The 18,078-nt window shown below is 49.3% G+C and overlaps 8 protein-coding genes across 8 annotated transcripts; 3 read left to right on the forward strand and 5 right to left on the reverse strand.

The window, feature by feature from the left end:
- Positions 1-1,177: 1,177 nt before the first annotated feature.
- Positions 1,178-1,932, reverse strand: Asppvi_004871 (cytochrome c oxidase subunit IV family protein; the record flags this gene model as incomplete). The annotated part of the gene is made up of 3 exons (XM_043300810.1): positions 1,178-1,267; positions 1,358-1,551; positions 1,623-1,932. The coding sequence occupies 3 exons, from the start codon at positions 1,930-1,932 to the stop codon at positions 1,178-1,180; spliced, it is 594 nt and encodes a 197-aa protein (XP_043156745.1).
- Positions 1,933-2,719: 787 nt separating this feature from the next.
- On the reverse strand, positions 2,720-3,420 carry Asppvi_004872 (actin-binding ADF family protein; the record flags this gene model as incomplete). Its single annotated transcript, XM_043300811.1, has 4 exons — positions 2,720-2,860; positions 2,922-2,970; positions 3,033-3,290; positions 3,389-3,420. 4 exons carry the CDS (start codon positions 3,418-3,420, stop codon positions 2,720-2,722), a joined length of 480 nt encoding a protein of 159 aa, XP_043156746.1.
- A 1,585-nt stretch (positions 3,421-5,005) lies between these two features.
- Asppvi_004873 (SH3 domain protein) lies at positions 5,006-6,700 on the reverse strand (the record flags this gene model as incomplete). The annotated part of the gene is made up of 3 exons (XM_043300812.1): positions 5,006-6,404; positions 6,469-6,552; positions 6,606-6,700. 3 exons carry the CDS (start codon positions 6,698-6,700, stop codon positions 5,006-5,008), a joined length of 1,578 nt encoding a protein of 525 aa, XP_043156747.1.
- Positions 6,701-8,961: 2,261 nt separating this feature from the next.
- On the forward strand, positions 8,962-9,521 carry Asppvi_004874 (putative stress response RCI peptide; the record flags this gene model as incomplete). Its single annotated transcript, XM_043300813.1, has 2 exons — positions 8,962-9,019; positions 9,091-9,521. The coding sequence occupies 2 exons, from the start codon at positions 8,962-8,964 to the stop codon at positions 9,519-9,521; spliced, it is 489 nt and encodes a 162-aa protein (XP_043156748.1).
- Positions 9,522-10,052: 531 nt separating this feature from the next.
- she9 (putative mitochondrion biogenesis protein (She9)) lies at positions 10,053-11,618 on the forward strand (the record flags this gene model as incomplete). Its single annotated transcript, XM_043300814.1, has 2 exons — positions 10,053-10,614; positions 10,681-11,618. The coding sequence occupies 2 exons, from the start codon at positions 10,053-10,055 to the stop codon at positions 11,616-11,618; spliced, it is 1,500 nt and encodes a 499-aa protein (XP_043156749.1).
- Positions 11,619-12,277: 659 nt separating this feature from the next.
- Positions 12,278-13,302, reverse strand: rip1 (ubiquinol--cytochrome-c reductase catalytic subunit RIP1; the record flags this gene model as incomplete). Its single annotated transcript, XM_043300815.1, has 4 exons — positions 12,278-12,459; positions 12,536-12,686; positions 12,765-12,853; positions 13,005-13,302. 4 exons carry the CDS (start codon positions 13,300-13,302, stop codon positions 12,278-12,280), a joined length of 720 nt encoding a protein of 239 aa, XP_043156750.1.
- A 506-nt stretch (positions 13,303-13,808) lies between these two features.
- Positions 13,809-14,578, reverse strand: Asppvi_004877 (histone-fold domain-containing protein; the record flags this gene model as incomplete). Its single annotated transcript, XM_043300816.1, has 4 exons — positions 13,809-14,119; positions 14,178-14,268; positions 14,351-14,436; positions 14,491-14,578. The coding sequence occupies 4 exons, from the start codon at positions 14,576-14,578 to the stop codon at positions 13,809-13,811; spliced, it is 576 nt and encodes a 191-aa protein (XP_043156751.1).
- Positions 14,579-15,139: 561 nt separating this feature from the next.
- On the forward strand, positions 15,140-18,003 carry Asppvi_004878 (chloride channel protein; the record flags this gene model as incomplete). The annotated part of the gene is made up of 7 exons (XM_043300817.1): positions 15,140-15,608; positions 15,665-15,732; positions 15,784-16,143; positions 16,199-16,276; positions 16,333-16,658; positions 16,705-17,059; positions 17,110-18,003. 7 exons carry the CDS (start codon positions 15,140-15,142, stop codon positions 18,001-18,003), a joined length of 2,550 nt encoding a protein of 849 aa, XP_043156752.1.
- Positions 18,004-18,078: the final 75 nt, after the last annotated feature.

Genomic DNA, 18,078 nt, shown 5'->3' on the forward strand with positions numbered 1-18,078 from the left:
GAAGGGAAGAGGTTGAGGTTGAGGTGGACACGGGCGACTGTGTCCGGCTTAGCCTTTCCGGGGCGGTTTTGCCGACGATCCCGTGATGTACCGAGCAATGCGCAAGAAAAGCCAGCGCGCAACGAGCCTCATTTTTAGAGAATTGGAGAGCACCGCTATCTAGAAACTCTTCTATATTTTACCTTGAATGTCTCAGGTCAGATGCTGTGTTCTCCTGGCCATCGAGCCCAACTTGCCCGGGTTTCCACATCTCCATAGTTGCCCTGTTGTGGTCACCTAGGGGAATTCGCACACACAAACGGGAGAACTTCTTGGCGCCCGGATGCAGGGAGCTTTGGATACCTGTACAGTTGTACAGCAACCATCAAAATTTGATACTCGTTTACAAGATGATGCATATAGCTTATCTCCATGTCAACAACATATCACTACTTATATATGTGACTCTAAGAACCGATCAATACATTTCACCCTCTTTTCTCTGCTTTTTGGTAATGGTTATTCCGAGAACAATCCACGCTCCTCTCCTCGGACGAACGCTGTTATGGAAATTTCTGACGTGTTCTTGTAATCGGCTCGTACTGCGTATTACCCATGGTAGGGTATCAAGTTCTTTCAGCTTATTGAAGCTGCCAGATAGCAAAGATACCACTTTCGTATTCACAGTGTAGGAAAATGGACTGAGAACTACTTGTAGTTTCAATTGTAGGGAGCTGTTGTTTAGCACTCGCTGCATTCGCATTTCCCAACACGTAGACAGGCCCATTGGCAGCTTATAACCTTTCGATCATATATCTCCATTGAAGCAGCTCTCGAGGTTATATGAACGGACAGGGTTAGAGTGCTGCCGATTGGATGTGCGTAGTGTGGTGTCTAAGTCTCTATAAGAGCGAATTCTACGTCATCAATACCAGTAACAAAGAAGACAATGCAACAAAATGATCTATGGCTACAAAGGAGATACATTGATTATTGCACAGTACGAGATACACAAGGATTTTTCGGAAGTCGAATTGTCAAGATTGGAAGACAAGGGCGAAGTCAAAATTGTCCAATGGGCCTAGGCACACAGCCAAGGTCAACAGAAAGGACAAGGGGTCGGGCACTCAACTCCAGCACTGCCTATCCAGCGTGTCTGAATGCCACACCTGTTCCTCCCAGATACTTATCCTTCAATCTACTTCTTCTCGGCAGGAGGGCTCTGAACGAAGCCCTTGCCCTCGTAGCCCTCACTGCTAATACCGTAGAGAGGGTTGATGTTCTCGCGCTGTTGTAAAACGATGTCAATGAGTATTCAACTACACAAGAGTAAAACAGCTCCACTAAGAAGCTGCCCATAATAGCGATATATACGTACCTTGGCGTACTCGTTGGAGGCTTCCTGCCACTCCTTGGACATCGTCTTAGGCTGGGGCTTGGCGAACAGATGGATCACGTAGAAGACGGCGAAGGAGGCAAGGGTGAGCTGAGTGACCTTCCAGAAAATTCGCATGCCCTCACCCTTGGGGGGAACCGCACGAGGGCCGTGAGGACCGAAAGCAATCCAGTAGGCTAGAGACTCTGATCAGCAAAAATTCTGACGACCCGGGACGCCTGCTATCCGCGCAAAGAGAGGTACATACCAGCCTTCTTCTCCTGCAGAGTCATCTGGTGCCAGTCAACCTTCATACGATCCCTCAGCTGCATCCACAGTTCGGCCTGCTCCTGAGGAGGCATGGCCTCCCAGCGCTTCTCGATACCGGCGAGTGTGGGATTCGAGATGGCGTGCTCGGAGGAGGCGCGGGTCTGCTGGGAAGCAATGGACTTCTGCTGAGGCTGAGGACGAGCATTCAGGCAAGCAATTGGGCTAGGAACAGTGCGGTAGGAGCGAATGGCCGTGGTGGGCATGGCAGAGCTGCGAGCAGCAGCCCGAGAAACGGACCGGAGGAACATTGTGTGTGTGAGGGCGCAAAGGCGACGAAAAACGTGTCAATTGAGTAGAGGATACTCTCCGGTATAAAAGAGCGTCAATTCCCCGGGTTGGAGGCTGGTTGAGGCTGGTCAGTGGGTGGAGGAGGAGACAGAGACGACGTTCGACTGTGGTTTGAGGTGGAAAGTCGAGTTTCCGAACGACAAGCTTAGTCCGTTTTGGCGGCGATCTGATTGGTCGACAGCCACGCCTGTCTTCAAACAACCCGGCCGTTCCCTCATCAAACAGCATCATAAGTTTATGGAGATCGCACATCCATTCGCCAAAAACTCTTTCGTTTTTCAGTACTTAGACTAACTTATCCGCTATAATGGAGATATCCCGCTCCGACCAGGATGACTTGCCGTTTTGGCTCATCCTCACTATCATTCATATCTACAACGGCAACCCCTGCGAATAGAAAGAGGGATGATTTGTGGAGGTGATATCGTTATTCTACTCTACAAAGAACCGTCGAAATCACACCCCATTGCAAGGCAGCAATATTCTGTACAGGCAAACGCTGACTCATGAAAGAAAGAAAATCCCCCTCCCAATCGTTTTGTTCACAATGACAATCGCAATAAGATGGTACGGTCACTATAAAGGCGGTCAAGTCGTAACAATCTCATATTGAAACTATGTGTGTGTGCTGAAAGGGCCATCGAGTCGGTCGCTTGGAGGTACTCTCGACCCTCATATGAGATTAGTGCGATAACTAGAGCACACACGCCCTAGGTCAACTGGCCCGGACCCAGCCGGTGCCGTCGTCTATTTACCAGCCTTACCACCGCTGGCCTCGGCCAGAACAGTCTTCCACTCAATGTCGGACTTGTCGTCGGCGTGGATGGAGGTGTGGATGTTGAGAGCGTTCTTCAAGTTCTCCCGTGTGCTGGCGTAGATCATGGACCACTAGAATAATGACCGTCAGAAGGTGAAACTTTGACAGAAATAATACAAGACTCAGCCATACCAGAGTAGGTGTGTCTGAGGGAACCCAGGAGATGAAAACAATCTTGCTTCTACAGATCGACGGTCAGCCACTGAAGTCCACCTCATTTTAGATGGAAGCAAGCCATCGTACCTCTTGCCCTCACCGCCACCGAGATCATACTCGACATCGTAGACTGCATAACGAGGAGCGGGATTACCCTTGCCATCCTTGGCAGCCTCGAGCTTGCTACGGAAGACCTCGTAGTCCTCTTCTTGCGAGACCTCGTCAATGACAACCTCCTTCTTGTTATCGGCGATCTTGAAGATAATGAACTTGGTCTTGTTGGCCTTGTTACCGCTCATGCGGAAGTCGTTGAATGCAGTGATGCACTCATCTGAGATAGAGACACTATACCAGAAAAGGTGGCCGTCAGTATGAATGCGCAATCGGCTCGGATGGTGCCGAGCCGCCGTAGGAACGCGGAACAGGTAAAACTGTCAACATACCCGGATGCGAGCTGCGAGGCAAGAGATACCATTAGTAAGTGTGCCTCTACGGAGAGGAGTAAACTGAACGACTATGACGTACCGACATGGTTGCCTGTGTGATATAGACCCCAAAGCTGATTTAGGAGATACTAAGCTGCATTCGCACGCGATGTTAGTGATCCCACTTGAATCTTGTAGATACTTTCAGATTCGCTAATCAGTCAATGCTCACTTACATTAAGAAGGGTCCCGAGATATTTTAGACCAATACTGGCAGTTTGGGGCAAAAGGGGGTGAAATAATAGGGAGTGGAGGATTGCGAACGGAGATGGAGATAGAGGGGCTTTCCTGTTGTGCTTGCGTTGTTGATGTGATGGTGGGGGTGGGTTCCTGCACGTGACCTTCCGTTGCACCACAAGCACAGCCTGTTCTTTTCCTGTTTTTGCCCCTGAATGGATGATTTTCTTCTCTTTTTTTTTGGCTAGGTTGTGAGAATATCAGAGATTTGTAGATAGATAGTGTCCAGAAAGCCCTGCAGTTGCAAGATTGAATATATACATCCCATTTCTTTCAGACCGATGACTACAGTTAACTTATATCTGTATGCATTACTTTGTTGCCTATATGTTACCAAATTGATTATATATTTCTTATAGCCATACTGACCCATCCATACCATGATATAGTAGGCCTGAACCGTTGTATACAGCCAGGCAACATAGTTATCACGTTTACTATCTTTAAAACAATGTTGCCATATCACAGCTATACAGGGCTGCCTACATCATAGACCCAGTGTTATCATCGATTGATAGAACCCAACCATGGGACTCAACGCTGACTAGCCCTAGCGAGCCACCTAACGTCAAGTAATCCACAGTACGCTTACGGCTGTGATCTTTTTGTCACTCTCGAAGACGACCATACTAGCTTCATAAATTTCCGAGATTTAGCTCTGATACGGAGTTAGTATGAGGAGCAAATCTTGAGCATATGGTAAGTTTGGAGCTAATTGGATCAAGTAGAATGGACGATTTGTAGATGTTATGCTCGCAGTGCCGTAAGGCACGCGAAAAGGCCTCTTATATATGTACATCTATCAATATGTATTGAGATGGTCAACAATTGTGCTCAACCCAGAGCTACCTGATCTTGCGACAGGTTTGACAGGGGCCAGAAGGGAATTTGAACTATCATAAAATAGAAAGGCATCGAGGCCGACAACAAGAAATGGCTCACAGGCGTAAAATGGGGTATATCAATATGAACCGTAAAAAGTCGTTTCACAAGCATCCGACGAACCGAATCGCGAGCATTTGTTCTCATCATAAAATGATGGTCCAGTAGCTGCATTGTATGCTCGCGACAACGAAGGCAACAAGTGAGGATCAGGATGGAAGAAGTCATAATGTCTTTGGTATATCAGAATGACAAGATGGAGGGCGTAGAGCCATACTAATCAGGATACCGCTACTCCTCCATATTTGGGGAACTCTATCGCTCCTATCCTGGCGATGAGTGCGATGCTGATCAGAGAAGGACAAGGATGCTGTGTCATGAAAGCATACGACCTCCGGAGGGTGCAGAGAATCATAAGGTTGTGACAATCTTTGGGTCAAACTGTCAGGCTGGAGATCACGAAACATCTTCATCCTGCCCGCCTTCGATGATCTTCCTCCAATGTTGTGGAAGACAGACACAGACCAGCGGGAATGCCTTGATATCTCCTGTAGGAGATGGGGAGGCTGCCAATCTTTGTGATCCATTAGATACACCACTGTCACGCTGCTCGCGGTGCCTGGCGTCATAGTCTTCTGCGGTTTCTGGCACGCGAATGCCAGTCGCCCACCCATCGTCCCAAATGCCAATCACCTTCAACATCTCTCCGCGTTCCAAGGCGAACTCATCCCCTGCGCGCGGCTGATAGGCCCAGAGCACCGCTACCTTATCACCGGGGCGTATATCATCAGGTGAGTAATAATCTTGGAACGAAGACAATTGCTCCGACTGCCCACTTGCAACGCCTTCGGGTGAAGAGAATTGGCCATTAGTTCCTGAGCGAGGCGAGGAGTCACTATATGCGCCAGCCAGGGCGGAGTTGCTCGAGAGAGATCCATGGCGTCTTCCAGTGACCGGCGGAATTCGCTTTGACATTGCTCCCGGGCTTGCGCCATAACCCTCCGAGTCGGACGTATCGCTGTACTTGGCACTTCCAAATAGAGCAGGAGAGTTACGAGAGCGCGCGGGAGACAAGCTTGGCACTTCGCGCAGAGCAGACATCCTGGCGACCCGTCCGCCTGGCACCGAGGGGAGACCTTGCTGATTTTTATCCTGTTGCATGGACGCAAACCCTTTTCGTTGTGGATTGGGCTTATTAAGGGCACTATAATCCCGTGACTTGCGTCTGCGCCGTAGAAAAAGGAGGACCAAAAAGATAAGAGCTGCCAGGAGGGCGGCTCCCGCAACAGATCCGATGACGATACCTGCGATTTGCCCTCCCGACAGACCGTCATGAGCACCGGCATCTGCTGTCGAGTTGGAGGTTGAGGTGAATATTGGAGGCAAAGTCGCAGTCGGGGTGGGAATCGTAACGCCTTTGCATCGGCTCGTGGCATTCGCATTGACGCAGCAAGAATCAGTCGAGTTGGGCGAGCTTGCTCCACAATATCCACATAGTCCGATCAAATTCGACCTATAGCCGCACTCGTGGGGTTCGTTATCCGCGCCGGAAACGCAAGTACCAGTGAGTGAATCGGCAGGCAAGGAGCATATGGTGAAATCTGACCGGATTTGACTCATGTAATTACTGCCTGTTGTGCGGCAAAGGTCAGCATTGACGACGATCTCCTCCTCGCTCGTGGCCATCAAGGCGCAAGTGTCGGCGCAAAGCGGCCTTGACTGCTTGTCAGAAAGATTGCAGTGGGTCTTTGAGCTTTGAACGAGTCCGCTGCATATTGTACTGGTGGTATAGCGGGCATAGTAGCTATTCGTGTGGGTGAGGTTCACTCCTTGGCATCCCAGATAGTCGATATACCTAGATATGATCATGACGTCTTAGTCGAAGCTATGAGTGACCCTGGACGGAGATATGCCCTTACTTTTGCTTGACATAGGTGCCGTTCACGTAGTTGCTCAATTCTCGATCAAAATCATCCAGACTCGAAACATATTGCATGAAAGGACTACCAAAAGGTCAGCACGCAGCGAGCAGGTGGATACATGGGATATGGCCTACAAATCCGTGTAGAGACTCGAGCTGGTTGATATGGATGAGCCATTGAAAGCAGGGCACTGCGTGGACCCCGATAAAGAGATGCAGGTGCCTGCCATCTCGCCCCTGACCCAACAGGGTAACCTCGAAACAATGAAAATGAAAGTTGAGGAGAGCGGATGTAGACAATGGCGAATTTCAGATACGTTATCAAGCGAAGTAACCGAACACGGTTCTCATGGTGTTGCCTCTACCTCGAAATGATTATCACAACTCAATTGGCGGGAAATTGCGAAAGGTAAGCAGCTGACCGAAGGTCAACAGGAACGGGCGACGCAACGCGTCAACCTTGGAGGAATGGACGGAGAAGAGCGTTTCAAATGATGAATGGCGACGAACAGTGGTGCAAAGTTGAAGGCGAACGAGTGACTTGGGCCCGAGGAAAATAAGGCCTGAGACGTCCGCGAAAAACGGTGCACCAAAGACGGAATAAAAAGAGTCAGAGGCACGGAGACAATGTGCCGGAAAGAAAACTACCGTGAGAGTATTGGCCTTAAGGATGAGTAACGTCAGAAAGAGAAAGTAACAATCGGGTTGGGCGCTCCGAAACGGACGTGGAGAAAGAGAGGACGGGCTTATTTCAATTATAATATAACAATAATATCTGCAGACAGGACTTCGTAGCACAGATCACAGAAAAGCTTTTCAAAGTTTCAAGGGTCAAAGTAAGGTCTCGATTCTCTCGAACCCCAAGTCGACTCGATTATCGCAGATTCGCAGTCTGCAGAGCGCAATCTGCATCCGAGGCGCGGCGCAGAAGAAGAATAATAAAAGGGGGTAACGGCCGCTTAGCCAGTAGTCCGGTAGATAGTCAGGTACAATAACTTAGTCCTGCTGCACTTTGCCGGCCACTTTTAGCCTCGAAAGTTTGTGATAGGTAATTAAACAGACTCCACTAAAAGGAGGCTAGAACTAAACTGACTTTGGCGATTTGCGGTTTGCGGTGCCAGAAGTGAGAGATAATAACTAATAATAAGGGTCGAGATCCACTGGTGTTAATCTTATATGGAAGCAGTAAGTAAATATTCGATGCAAAGGAAAGTACCTTAAGACAGTTGGGGAGCGCAACAGGTAGACTATGTCTGATTGCTACATAAATACTCCGGACGCGAACAAACGCAGGTACAATGAAGCTTCGATGTTGTCAATTGACGTGGCAGCCCTTCTAAATGTACACTTGGTACCTGAGGGGGCCATCTGTCATCAGGCCAGCTCACATCATCCATTACTATCATTTATGTGGTGTTTTAAGGTCGTCAACCCCTACGTTATCTCAAGTTTGATATGGAAATGATATTTTGATGTTTCCTGTTTGGTTGGTCGACTTCGACTCATTATTGTGGGACACGGGAGAACCCACCGACCCAGTGTTCCTTGGGCGAGGGAAGGTCCCTTACTGATCAAGGACGAAGCTAATAATATTATCCTTACCGGGGCGTTGGTATGAGTAGAATGAAGTAGGGAGCACTACGAGTTTGAGCGTAAGACAGAGATCTCTTGACATTAGTATCATTTCTCCATGTTTCTCAATCTGACCTGTCGTTTTGCCAGGAGTCCTCCTCATGTACAATGAATGTTGAGCTGTCAATGCTTGGCTGATCCCTATCTTAAGGTAAGCTCGGGTATTCATCTAGGGCTTGGCTGTAAAGCAACATCACAATGTCAGTGATGCAAATCATTCATGACGTGGATCATGGGGGTTTTTTGGCGCGATAGAGCAGATCCAGATCACGCGCAGAAAGATGAAATTTATTTGAAGACCGATAACTCCCTCTACTTGACTGTCCATATGCTCTTTGCACTTTGTCGCTGGTCCGTAACACGTCATTTGAGTTTATATACATCGCAACAAGCAAAGACTGCATGAAGTTCGGATAAATTAGGCTCTACAAACTGTYTTTTCGAAGTTCTTAGAAGATGGTCAAGATGGCGATGTTAGATGTGTCTTGAATGACTCKATTGCTAAAGTTACGTTAGATTTTCTGGTGGATAACTCTGACAACCAAGTTCATCTCCCGAGCAGAGAGATGAAAGCCTGAAAAAAAGGGCACCAACGTMCTACAGAAGCAGGTGACATATTACGACGTCATATGACGGACGCAGAGGCTGAGGCAGGCTTCCATCCGACCTTGCTTATCATCGTGAAAACCATCCGTCGTCGTCCCATTTATCTAAGCCTCATATCTGTAGAACTACTCATTCTTTGTGGCAGTTTGCTGCTCAGTGTAGACACTTTGACAAATTCCTCCATTCATCCGAAGCTGTTGTACAGTCAAACCGTTCGTTAGTGAAGTACGCCATATTCTCTTCGAACGCAACCATGTGCGGTTCAGACATCTTCCTTGGAATTCTCGCGATTTTCTTTCCACCAGTTGCAGGTGAGAAGTTCAGCTCCTTCTGATGGTTGGTTTTGTTTGTTTTTATAGTACCAGCTGACATATCCTCTCAGTGTGGATTAAAGTAGGCATCTGCACGGCCGACTCGATCATCAATCTTGCACTTTGCTGCCTAGGCTACGTCCCCGGTCTTCTACACGCGTGGTATATCATACTCAAGTACCCCGAACCAGACTATGATGACCCGAACTACGAGCCCATTCCTGGCCATGCCGACCGGAGAGGGGACACCGAAAGTGGCCGTGTGACATACTATTACGTCTCTCATCAGCCCATCCAGCATCCATCCCAGAGAGGTTATGGCACTGTGGCACCGCAAAACCAGCCGGCGCCAAGTCCTGCTTCTCAACCTCAACAGCAAGCTCCCAAGCCACATCAGGAAGGCCAGGGTGGTAGCAGTGACCAAGCTCAGGGTGACTCCCGGCCACCACCAACCTATGCCGAAGCTGTCAAGGGAGACCACAAGGTGCAGACGCACGATTGAATGATGGTAGATATTTACGACGGCAGCTTACTGCCCAACGGCGATCAGTTCGTGTCGAGGGGTCTGTCTCATCTAGCTTGCAGAGCACTCTCCCGCGTCTGAGTAAGATGGATTTGTTTTTAATGTCATGTTTCACGAGGACGTTACGAATAAGGCTTGTTATGTTATGAATTGATACCACCACGTGGAAATGGGAGAAGGAAACCACAATATTACATCGTCTATTTTACACAGCCTACTTAACTTGCACAGTTTATTCGGGAGAGGACGAGGATCGATGCACTCAAGAACATGTATTCCTTATAAGAATTGTACCATTTCATCATAATGCTATAACATTACAGCGGTATATCAACTGCGATATCATTTGTGGTACATTTAGTAGCGACAGATCGGAGAGGAGATGGCTGCCTTTCCCGCATGTTCTCCGTTCCGCCTTTGTTCCGATCCAAGGTCAGCTCAAGGCATTGAGTTTCCACCACAACAATCCAACAAGAACTTGCTTGGATTAAAGGCTACCATTAATAGGCCATGCTGCCCATGCCACTGCTTCTGAGGCAGTCGCTTAGGTCATCTGCCAATCTTGCGAGGACTTCACTCCCCGTACGACCGCACTTTTTACCCGCCGCTGGGCCGAATATTCGACCTGCCAGAGATATACAGCGGAGCTTCTCGGTCTGCGTACGATGCCAATTCAGGTCGCAATCTCCATTATATTTACCTCCTGAGAAAGATACATCAAAAGAGGAAGTAGCTGCTCAGCAGTCAAAGGACGCAAACTCAACGCCCACGTCCCGCGATGAATCGCCAAAGGTAGAGCCGGATGCAGAGACCCAACGGCCTTCCCCGGCCGCGGGAGAGAAGGAGACCTTACCAGGGCTCGACCAAGATGCAAAGAACGAACCGAAACCTGAGCCAGCTGAGAAGAAGGGACTACCGTCGTACCTGGAGGAACGCCGGTCACAACTGTCCAAACAATTTACCGAGATGATGGACAACCTCCAATCCAACATTTTCGTCGCGGGCCAGCGATTGAACGATTTGACAGGCTACTCTGCCATTGAGGCACTCAAGAAAGACATACAATTGCAAGGTATGTTTGGAAATGATTGCGACTTTCAATTCTTTCTCGCTGATCATTAATTCTTCGGACGAACAGAGGAACGACTCCGGGCAGCCCGTCAACGGGTCCGAGAAGCCAAAGATGCCTACGCAGCAGCGATAAACCGACGCTCCGCCTCGCAGCGCGAAGTCAACGAGCTCCTCCAGCGGAAACACGCCTGGTCTGCCGCAGATCTCGAGCGATTCACCCACCTTTACCGCAACGATCACACCAACGAAGTGGCTGAGATGGAGACGCAGGATGCCCTGTCGGCTGCAGAACGAGAGTCAGAAGAAGCAGCGGCGCAATTGAGCAAGAGCATCCTCTCCCGCTACCACGAGGAACAAGTCTGGTCGGATAAGATTCGTCGAATGAGTACGTGGGGTACTTGGGGCCTGATGGGTGTCAACGTTCTCCTCTTCCTTATCTTCCAAATTGCCGTTGAGCCATGGCGTCGCAAACGGCTCGTTAAGGGGTTCGAAGAGAAGGTCATCGAGGCTATCGAGAAGGAGAAAGCCGTCAACCACATCGAGATATTGAAACCTCAAGCTGCACTTATGTCGACATCGCCCTCTCCCAAGGAGGAAGCAGCGGAGCCAACACTTACTTCAACCGCCTCTGAAGGCACTCTAACCACCAATGAAAACACCCCAGCTGCCACGGACGAAGTCATCACATCCGAACCTGTTGTCTGGGACTCCGATCCTACACCCACCATCGTCACAAATATAACGCCCGAAACCGCAACAGAAATGACAGAGGACAGCGCTTCCAAGGACGCAACGATCAATGTCCTCGAACCCCGCAAATCTCACCTCTCCCGCATTCTTCCTCCTCCTCCTTCCCTCGACTCATGGCGACACACTCTTAACGAGCTATTCAGTGATCGTAGTATCGCCATTACACAGCGAGATCTGACCACTGTCGCTCTTCAGAGCGCTGCCGCCGGTGCAGCTATCATGGGTCTAGTGATTGCTTTGATTCGGCCGCGATAATTGATCTATTACATATACAGAAATCCCTCGTAATTAGTCTACGTGGGACGTCGAATTGTATCTTGAGCATTGTACAGAAATGGAATAGAGGATAGAAGGACTGAGTAGGGGAATACAACTTGTATATTATATTGTACAGCTGGCGCAGTCAGTTCTGAGTGGTCGACGCAGCTCGGCGAAATATTTCAAGGATACTTTAGCAGTAGAGATTACTAGATCCAATGATAAAAAGACAAAGGAGATTGAATGATGAATATACGTAAACTGAACTATGACATACATGTACTCGAACCAACGCTCAACAGATCTACATCTGAAGTCCACCACCTCGCACTGCAGATCAACCTCAACTTCCAACTGCTTCATCAGCTGCCACGAGTAAGAGGACGGCACAGGACTGCACGCGCGTGAGGCAAGGTCTCAGAACGAGGAAAGTCTATACTGAAACACAAGAACTCCACAGACAAGTGAGTGATACAGGGGCCTGAACAGCGCATGTTGAAAGATGATACAAGAGCTCATTTTTGGGTCCATATTAAAACACGGTCTCTCCGATCTTGACAAACGCAACAAAGCTAACCGTCTAAAGCACAAACGCTTCCTTCTTCGTCTCTCTTTGATCTAGAACATTTGGCGACTCACAAAGAAGAGATGTTCGTTTAACCAATGACAAGGGTGTCCTCATCGGGGAAGCTGTACTGGGGAACCTCGAGGTTCAAAGGGGCAGGGCCCTTTCGGACACGGCCGGAGATATCGTAGTGAGAACCGTGGCAGGGGCAGAACCAGCCGCCATAGTCACCGGATTCACCAATGGGGACACAACCAAGGTGAGTGCAGACACCTTCAACGAGAGAAAGTAACCATTATCAGTAACCATCCAAAATAATATAGCAAAAACAGATGGCGTGATAACATACCAAGCATGACCAGCCACTCGGGTTTCTGGACACGGTCCTCATCGGGCTGAGGATCACGGAGAGTCTTCCAGTCAAACTGCTGAGCCTCCTGAATTTCGTCCTGGGTACGGTGACGGATGAAAACGGGCTTTCCACGCCACTTAATGATGACCTGTTGATTCGTAGGTCAGTATAAGCGCTCGGAGTAGCGAAGTGTGCGTATTGCTTCGCGGATAAACGGGACACGTACGTTCTTGCCCTCGGGGATCGAAGCGAGACCGATCTCAACCTTGGCCTGAGCCAGGACGTCGGCAGAGGCGGACATGTTGACGAGGAAGTCTGATGGTAAAAATTGCATATCAGCAACCTGCTCCATGTGATACCCAACGACCCCAACTGCCGGATCTTCCCCCAATGATGCATTCCAAAGCAACATTCAATTCTCTCGTTCGTTTCCATCTCTTGTCGTAAATTCCCTGATATCACCTACCCTGAACAGTAGCCTTGGCACCAACAGCAGATCCGAGACCGAGGGCTCCGGCCATGAAGTAGGAGAAAACCTGGTTCGAGCGGGGAGGCTTGTCGGAAGCGTATTTGCTGAAACTAGGGATCTTCAGGGTCGACTGATACTCGCTGGAGCTGCCGAAAGGGCTCTCGAAGGAGGGGGACTTGGAGGCCTCCGACAGTCCTCTACGTTGTTGGCAGGAGGCGACGGCAGCGCGGGTGGTGGGCAGCTGCTGGCGGGCGCAAGCGCGCAACAGAGTGCTCGAGGCGGAGGAAAGCGACATGGTGAGACTAGCAATTGCAACGAATTGCGGGGAGGAGAGTTGAGGGGGGAGGAGAGCGATTGAATAATAGGACGGGAGGGAATTCGATGAGGTTGAAGTTCGGAGGCCCGGCATGAACCAGAGCTTTCGCACGACAAGCGATCGGAATCACGGGGCGCCTCATTGGCTCCTTGGGGCCCACGACAATTCCGGCTGCCAAACGTTCTTCTCACAGTTACCATCTTTCTACTCAGAGTGCTGTTCTTCCAGACTCAATTCTAATATAATTAAATTGGTCTATTCAAGATGATTTCATCATAATTGTCATATATTCTCGCTATGCTAACCGACCCATAATGTGATTCACACGTCAAAAAGCAACTGACCAACAGGATTTTGCCCTCGATCCGTTTCCGTTCCGTGCATAACCAGACCCAACCATGCGACCCTCGATAATAATATCCAAACCCAAAGAAACAAAACCTGCAGAGTAGCTCAAATTATATGATGCCTTGCGCCTGGTTCGATCACTGGTCTACCATTTCTACGTCACGGTTGTTCTCTCCCGGTTGCGCCTCGACCGTGCGGTCAACCATCAACGTACTGAGGGAAGGAGCTCGAGGGCTTATAGAAGGCTTATCAGCTTTCTGGTGACCGCCCTCGCCATTTTCTTTAATCATCGATGGTATTGTGCCGTTCAATGTGCGCTGTCCCTTCTCGAACGCGGCGTCTTTGCTATCTTCTTTCGCTTTCTTCTCCTTGAATTGTTTATACGTAGTTGTTTTGGGTATCACGTCGGCAAGAAACTCCAGATTATCGATTCGTGAAACGGCGGTAGCTGTGTCATATTCATCAGTAAGCTGCTCGTTTCTTCAATGCTATGATTCGCGACGGACCTAGATCCTTGTATTGAATAACCTTTCGCGGTTTTCGTTCAGATTTAACGACGTTATGCCCTTGTTGCGCGAGATATTGGATGAACAGTTCCTGAAAGAAATAGCAGGATAGAATTAGCGAAACTTGTCCAACAGGAGGCTCAGAACCCAGAAGGGCAAAAGGGGAGGCAAACTGTAGCTTTTGCGACGACGAACGTAGCATTGCCTGAGCATTGTACGATATCTTCATCAAGATGAATTATTTTCTTTATTCGGGTGACTGTGATATGTAAGCCTACTGAGTGAATTCAACAAAGACTCTTTTCACACGCACTAGGTAGAGCGCTCTGGCCGGTTATCTCATCTCTTGATGTTTGTGCTGCTGCTGCTGCCGCTGGTGCGGGCTTGTCTTTCGGAGACATAGCGGACTCGACTTGGGAGCTGCTTGGGTTTTGGTCGTATATTGCCAATGTTTCAAAGCTGGTCTGAGATCAAAGGTAGTTGAGTTATACGAGATTGAAAAGACTCGTTAGGCACTATTGTCTGGATCGAAGATGAATATGGTGCGGTTTGGAAGGTCGAGAAATTACTGCTACACCGCGTGCGGGTAGAAATCAAGCGCGCGCGGCGTGTGTAGATGTTCTCCGCAAGTGATGTAGATAAGAATATGCTTGCATGTGCTTGATTACAGAACAGGGTCAAATCAAGCACGGTGACCCCTGTATATTACTACTAATCAGCCAAGTCGCTGAAAAGGAAAGAAAATTCATTATATTACAAGTCTTTGTGCTACACCTCGATCGACAAATAGAAACCCATCGTCATCTATCCTTATCTCCTATCTGAAAGCGGGAAGTTTCCTCACGTGGGCGGGCGGCATACCTACCATTGAACATTGTCACTGCAATATAAACAGGACCCCCCAGCATCACATTCACATCGACTATGCTCTTACCACAAAAGAGCACCGTGGTATGAGCTCGATGCCTGCCTCGTCAACCGCTCCCCGCTCACCCTCAGTCCTGTCTGAGCGTCGGAGTTGGAGATTATCAGGCTTATCTGTCACCTCGCCTGTCGATCCTAGCCCGCCCGACGACAATGGCCAGCCTAACGCGATTACGGATGAGATCAGGAAAATAAAGCGATATGAGGATTTTACAACGATTGATTGGGTCCAAGATGCTATTCAGGAACAAGCGCGACGGAGGGCGAAGCGACGAGATGGGTCTGGGTTCTGGGATCAGGAAGGCACCTTTGGTTGGAGGCGCAAAGTGAGCGAGTCTTATGACGCTGGGCAAGCTTGGCTCGTCATTACAATTGTTGGCGCCGCTATCGGATTGATATCGGCTGTATTGAACATCATCACTGAGTGGCTGTCGGATATCAAGATGGGTCATTGTACGACTGCATTCTACCTCAATGAGCAGTTCTGCTGCTGGGGTGCTGAAGGAGGTATGGCATGTCGCATGTGTTTCGCTCATGGTGGAGCTAACGTGTCTCTTTACCAGGCTGCCCCGAATGGAAGCCATGGACTTCCTTTTGGCTTATCAATTACTTTGTATACTTCTTTTTCGCGGTATATTGGAACCTTACCTACCCTTCCGGATCAATCGCTGAGAAAGCATAGGCTTTGTTCGCATTTATCGCCGCCACTCTGGTTAAAGTGTTCTCTCCTTACGCCGCAGGGTCCGGTATATCAGAAATAAAATGCATCATTGCCGGCTTCGTGATGAAAGGCTTCTTAGGCGGCTGGACACTATTGATCAAGTCCATCGCGCTTCCATTGGCCATCGCGTCTGGTCTTTCAGTGGGAAAAGAAGGACCCAGTGTGCACTTTGCCGTCTGTACAGGGAATGTTATCTCGCGCCTTTTCAGCAAATATAAGCAGAACGCGTCGAAAACGAGAGAAGTCCTGACGGCAACGGCTGCTGCTGGTGTGGCTGTGGCATTTGGCAGTCCGATTGGTGGGGTACTATTCTCTCTAGAGGTTCGTGATTCTGGAGCTCATGTGTCAGAGAGTCATGCTGATAATCTGGCTGCAGGAAATGGCATCTTACTTTCCACTCAAGACTCTTTGGCGAAGTTATTTCTGCGCTTTGGTCGCAACTGGTGTGTTGGCGGTACGGACACCAGGTTCTGTCTCTGTCTGCTCTTCAGCCGCTGATCCAGGCCACAGATGATGAATCCCTTCAGGACCGGGCAACTCGTCATGTTTCAGGTGCAGTATGATCGCACGTGGCATTTTTTCGAACTAATATTCTTCGTACTTCTCGGGATATTCGGTGGTCTGTACGGCGCCTTTGTGATCAAGTGGAATTTGCGAGTACAGGCGTTCAGGAAGAAATATCTTTCGCAGTACCCCATCGTCGAATCAGTTGTCTTAGCGGGCTTGACCGCGTTCATTTGCTATCCGAACATGTTCTTGAAGATCAACATGACCGAGGTGATGGAGATTTTGTTCCGTGAATGCGAAGGAGGGCACGATTATCACGGACTTTGCGAGTAAGCCGTTTAGCTGATAACTAAAGATAACTGCTAACGATTCCAGGTCCAATAATCGATGGACTGTGGTCGCATCCCTAGTGATTGCTACCATTTTACGAGTTCTTTTGGTCATCATATCTTACGGCTGTAAAGTCCCGGCCGGCATTTTCGTCCCGTCAATGGCCATTGGAGCGTCCTTTGGTCGCTTGGTAGGGATACTTGTCCAGGCCTTGCACGAAGCTTTCCCGAACTCCGCCTTCTTTGCCTCTTGTAAACCAGATGTTCCATGCATCACTCCCGGGACATATGCATTCTTGGGCGCTGGGGCCGCTCTGAGTGGGATTATGCACCTCACAATATCTGTAGTGGTTATCATGTTTGAACTTACCGGGGCCCTTACTTACATTCTACCCACCATGGTGAGTCAATCACGCTCTGGTGCATTTGTCAAAGAAACTAACATCGGTAGATTGTGGTGGGTGTCACCAAAGCCGTTAGTGAGCGCTTTGGCAGCGGAGGAATTGCAGACCGAATGATATGGTCCAATGGCTTCCCATTCCTAGACAATAAAGAGGAGCATGTCTTCAATGTGCCTGTCTCCCAGGCCATGACGCCTGATCCTGCCACGCTTCCTGCAGCAGACTTCCCTGTGCGTGAAGCCGAGCATCTTCTGAATGACAACAAATTTCAGGGTTTCCCCGTCGTTGAGGACCGTTCAAGTAAGATTCTGGTCGGGTACATCGGCCGCACTGAACTCCGATACGCGATTGATCGGGCAAAGTCGGAGAGTATCTTGGCTCCTAATGCTCGCTGTGTATTCACCAAAGAAGCCGCGGAAGCCGCAGTGGCGCGCAGGGCATCTGTCTCGAGAAATCAGTTGGTCCCCGATACCTTTGATGCAATTCAAACTAGTTTAGGGGCGCCTTTCGTGGATTTCAGCCGGTACGTTGACCATACACCGCTAACTGTGCATCCCCGCCTGGCCCTCGAGACTGTCATGGAGATCTTCAAGAAGATGGGACCTCGAGTGATCCTGGTTGAGCATCGTGGTCGGGTGACGGGACTTGTCACTGTCAAGGATTGCCTGAAATATCAGTTCAAGGTCGAGGCTGAGGAGCAAGCTCTCGCATCAACCCATACCGCGGCGGACCTTCCACTTGGAGCTCATCTTAATGGGCGCCAGAGCGATAGTCTAGAAGAACATGTATGGCGCTTCCTGCAACGTGTGGGCTCGATGTTGCCACGCTGGTCACGCTTTAACCGTGACCACGGGCCGGTGGCTGTAGACCACCGGGAGCCAAGCAGGGTCCCGAGCGGAACTGAGGATGAAGATGCTTTTGTGGAATTGACGGAGAGACGTTGACATATATGATACCTTTCGATGTAATATATCACCTCAAATAGACTCTAGGATCAGGCATCCTAAGGAATAGCTCCA

This window comes from Aspergillus pseudoviridinutans (assembly GCF_018340605.1).
Source record: "Aspergillus pseudoviridinutans IFM 55266 DNA, scaffold_3, whole genome shotgun sequence".
Classification (NCBI taxonomy): Eukaryota; Fungi; Ascomycota; class Eurotiomycetes; order Eurotiales; family Aspergillaceae; genus Aspergillus; species Aspergillus pseudoviridinutans.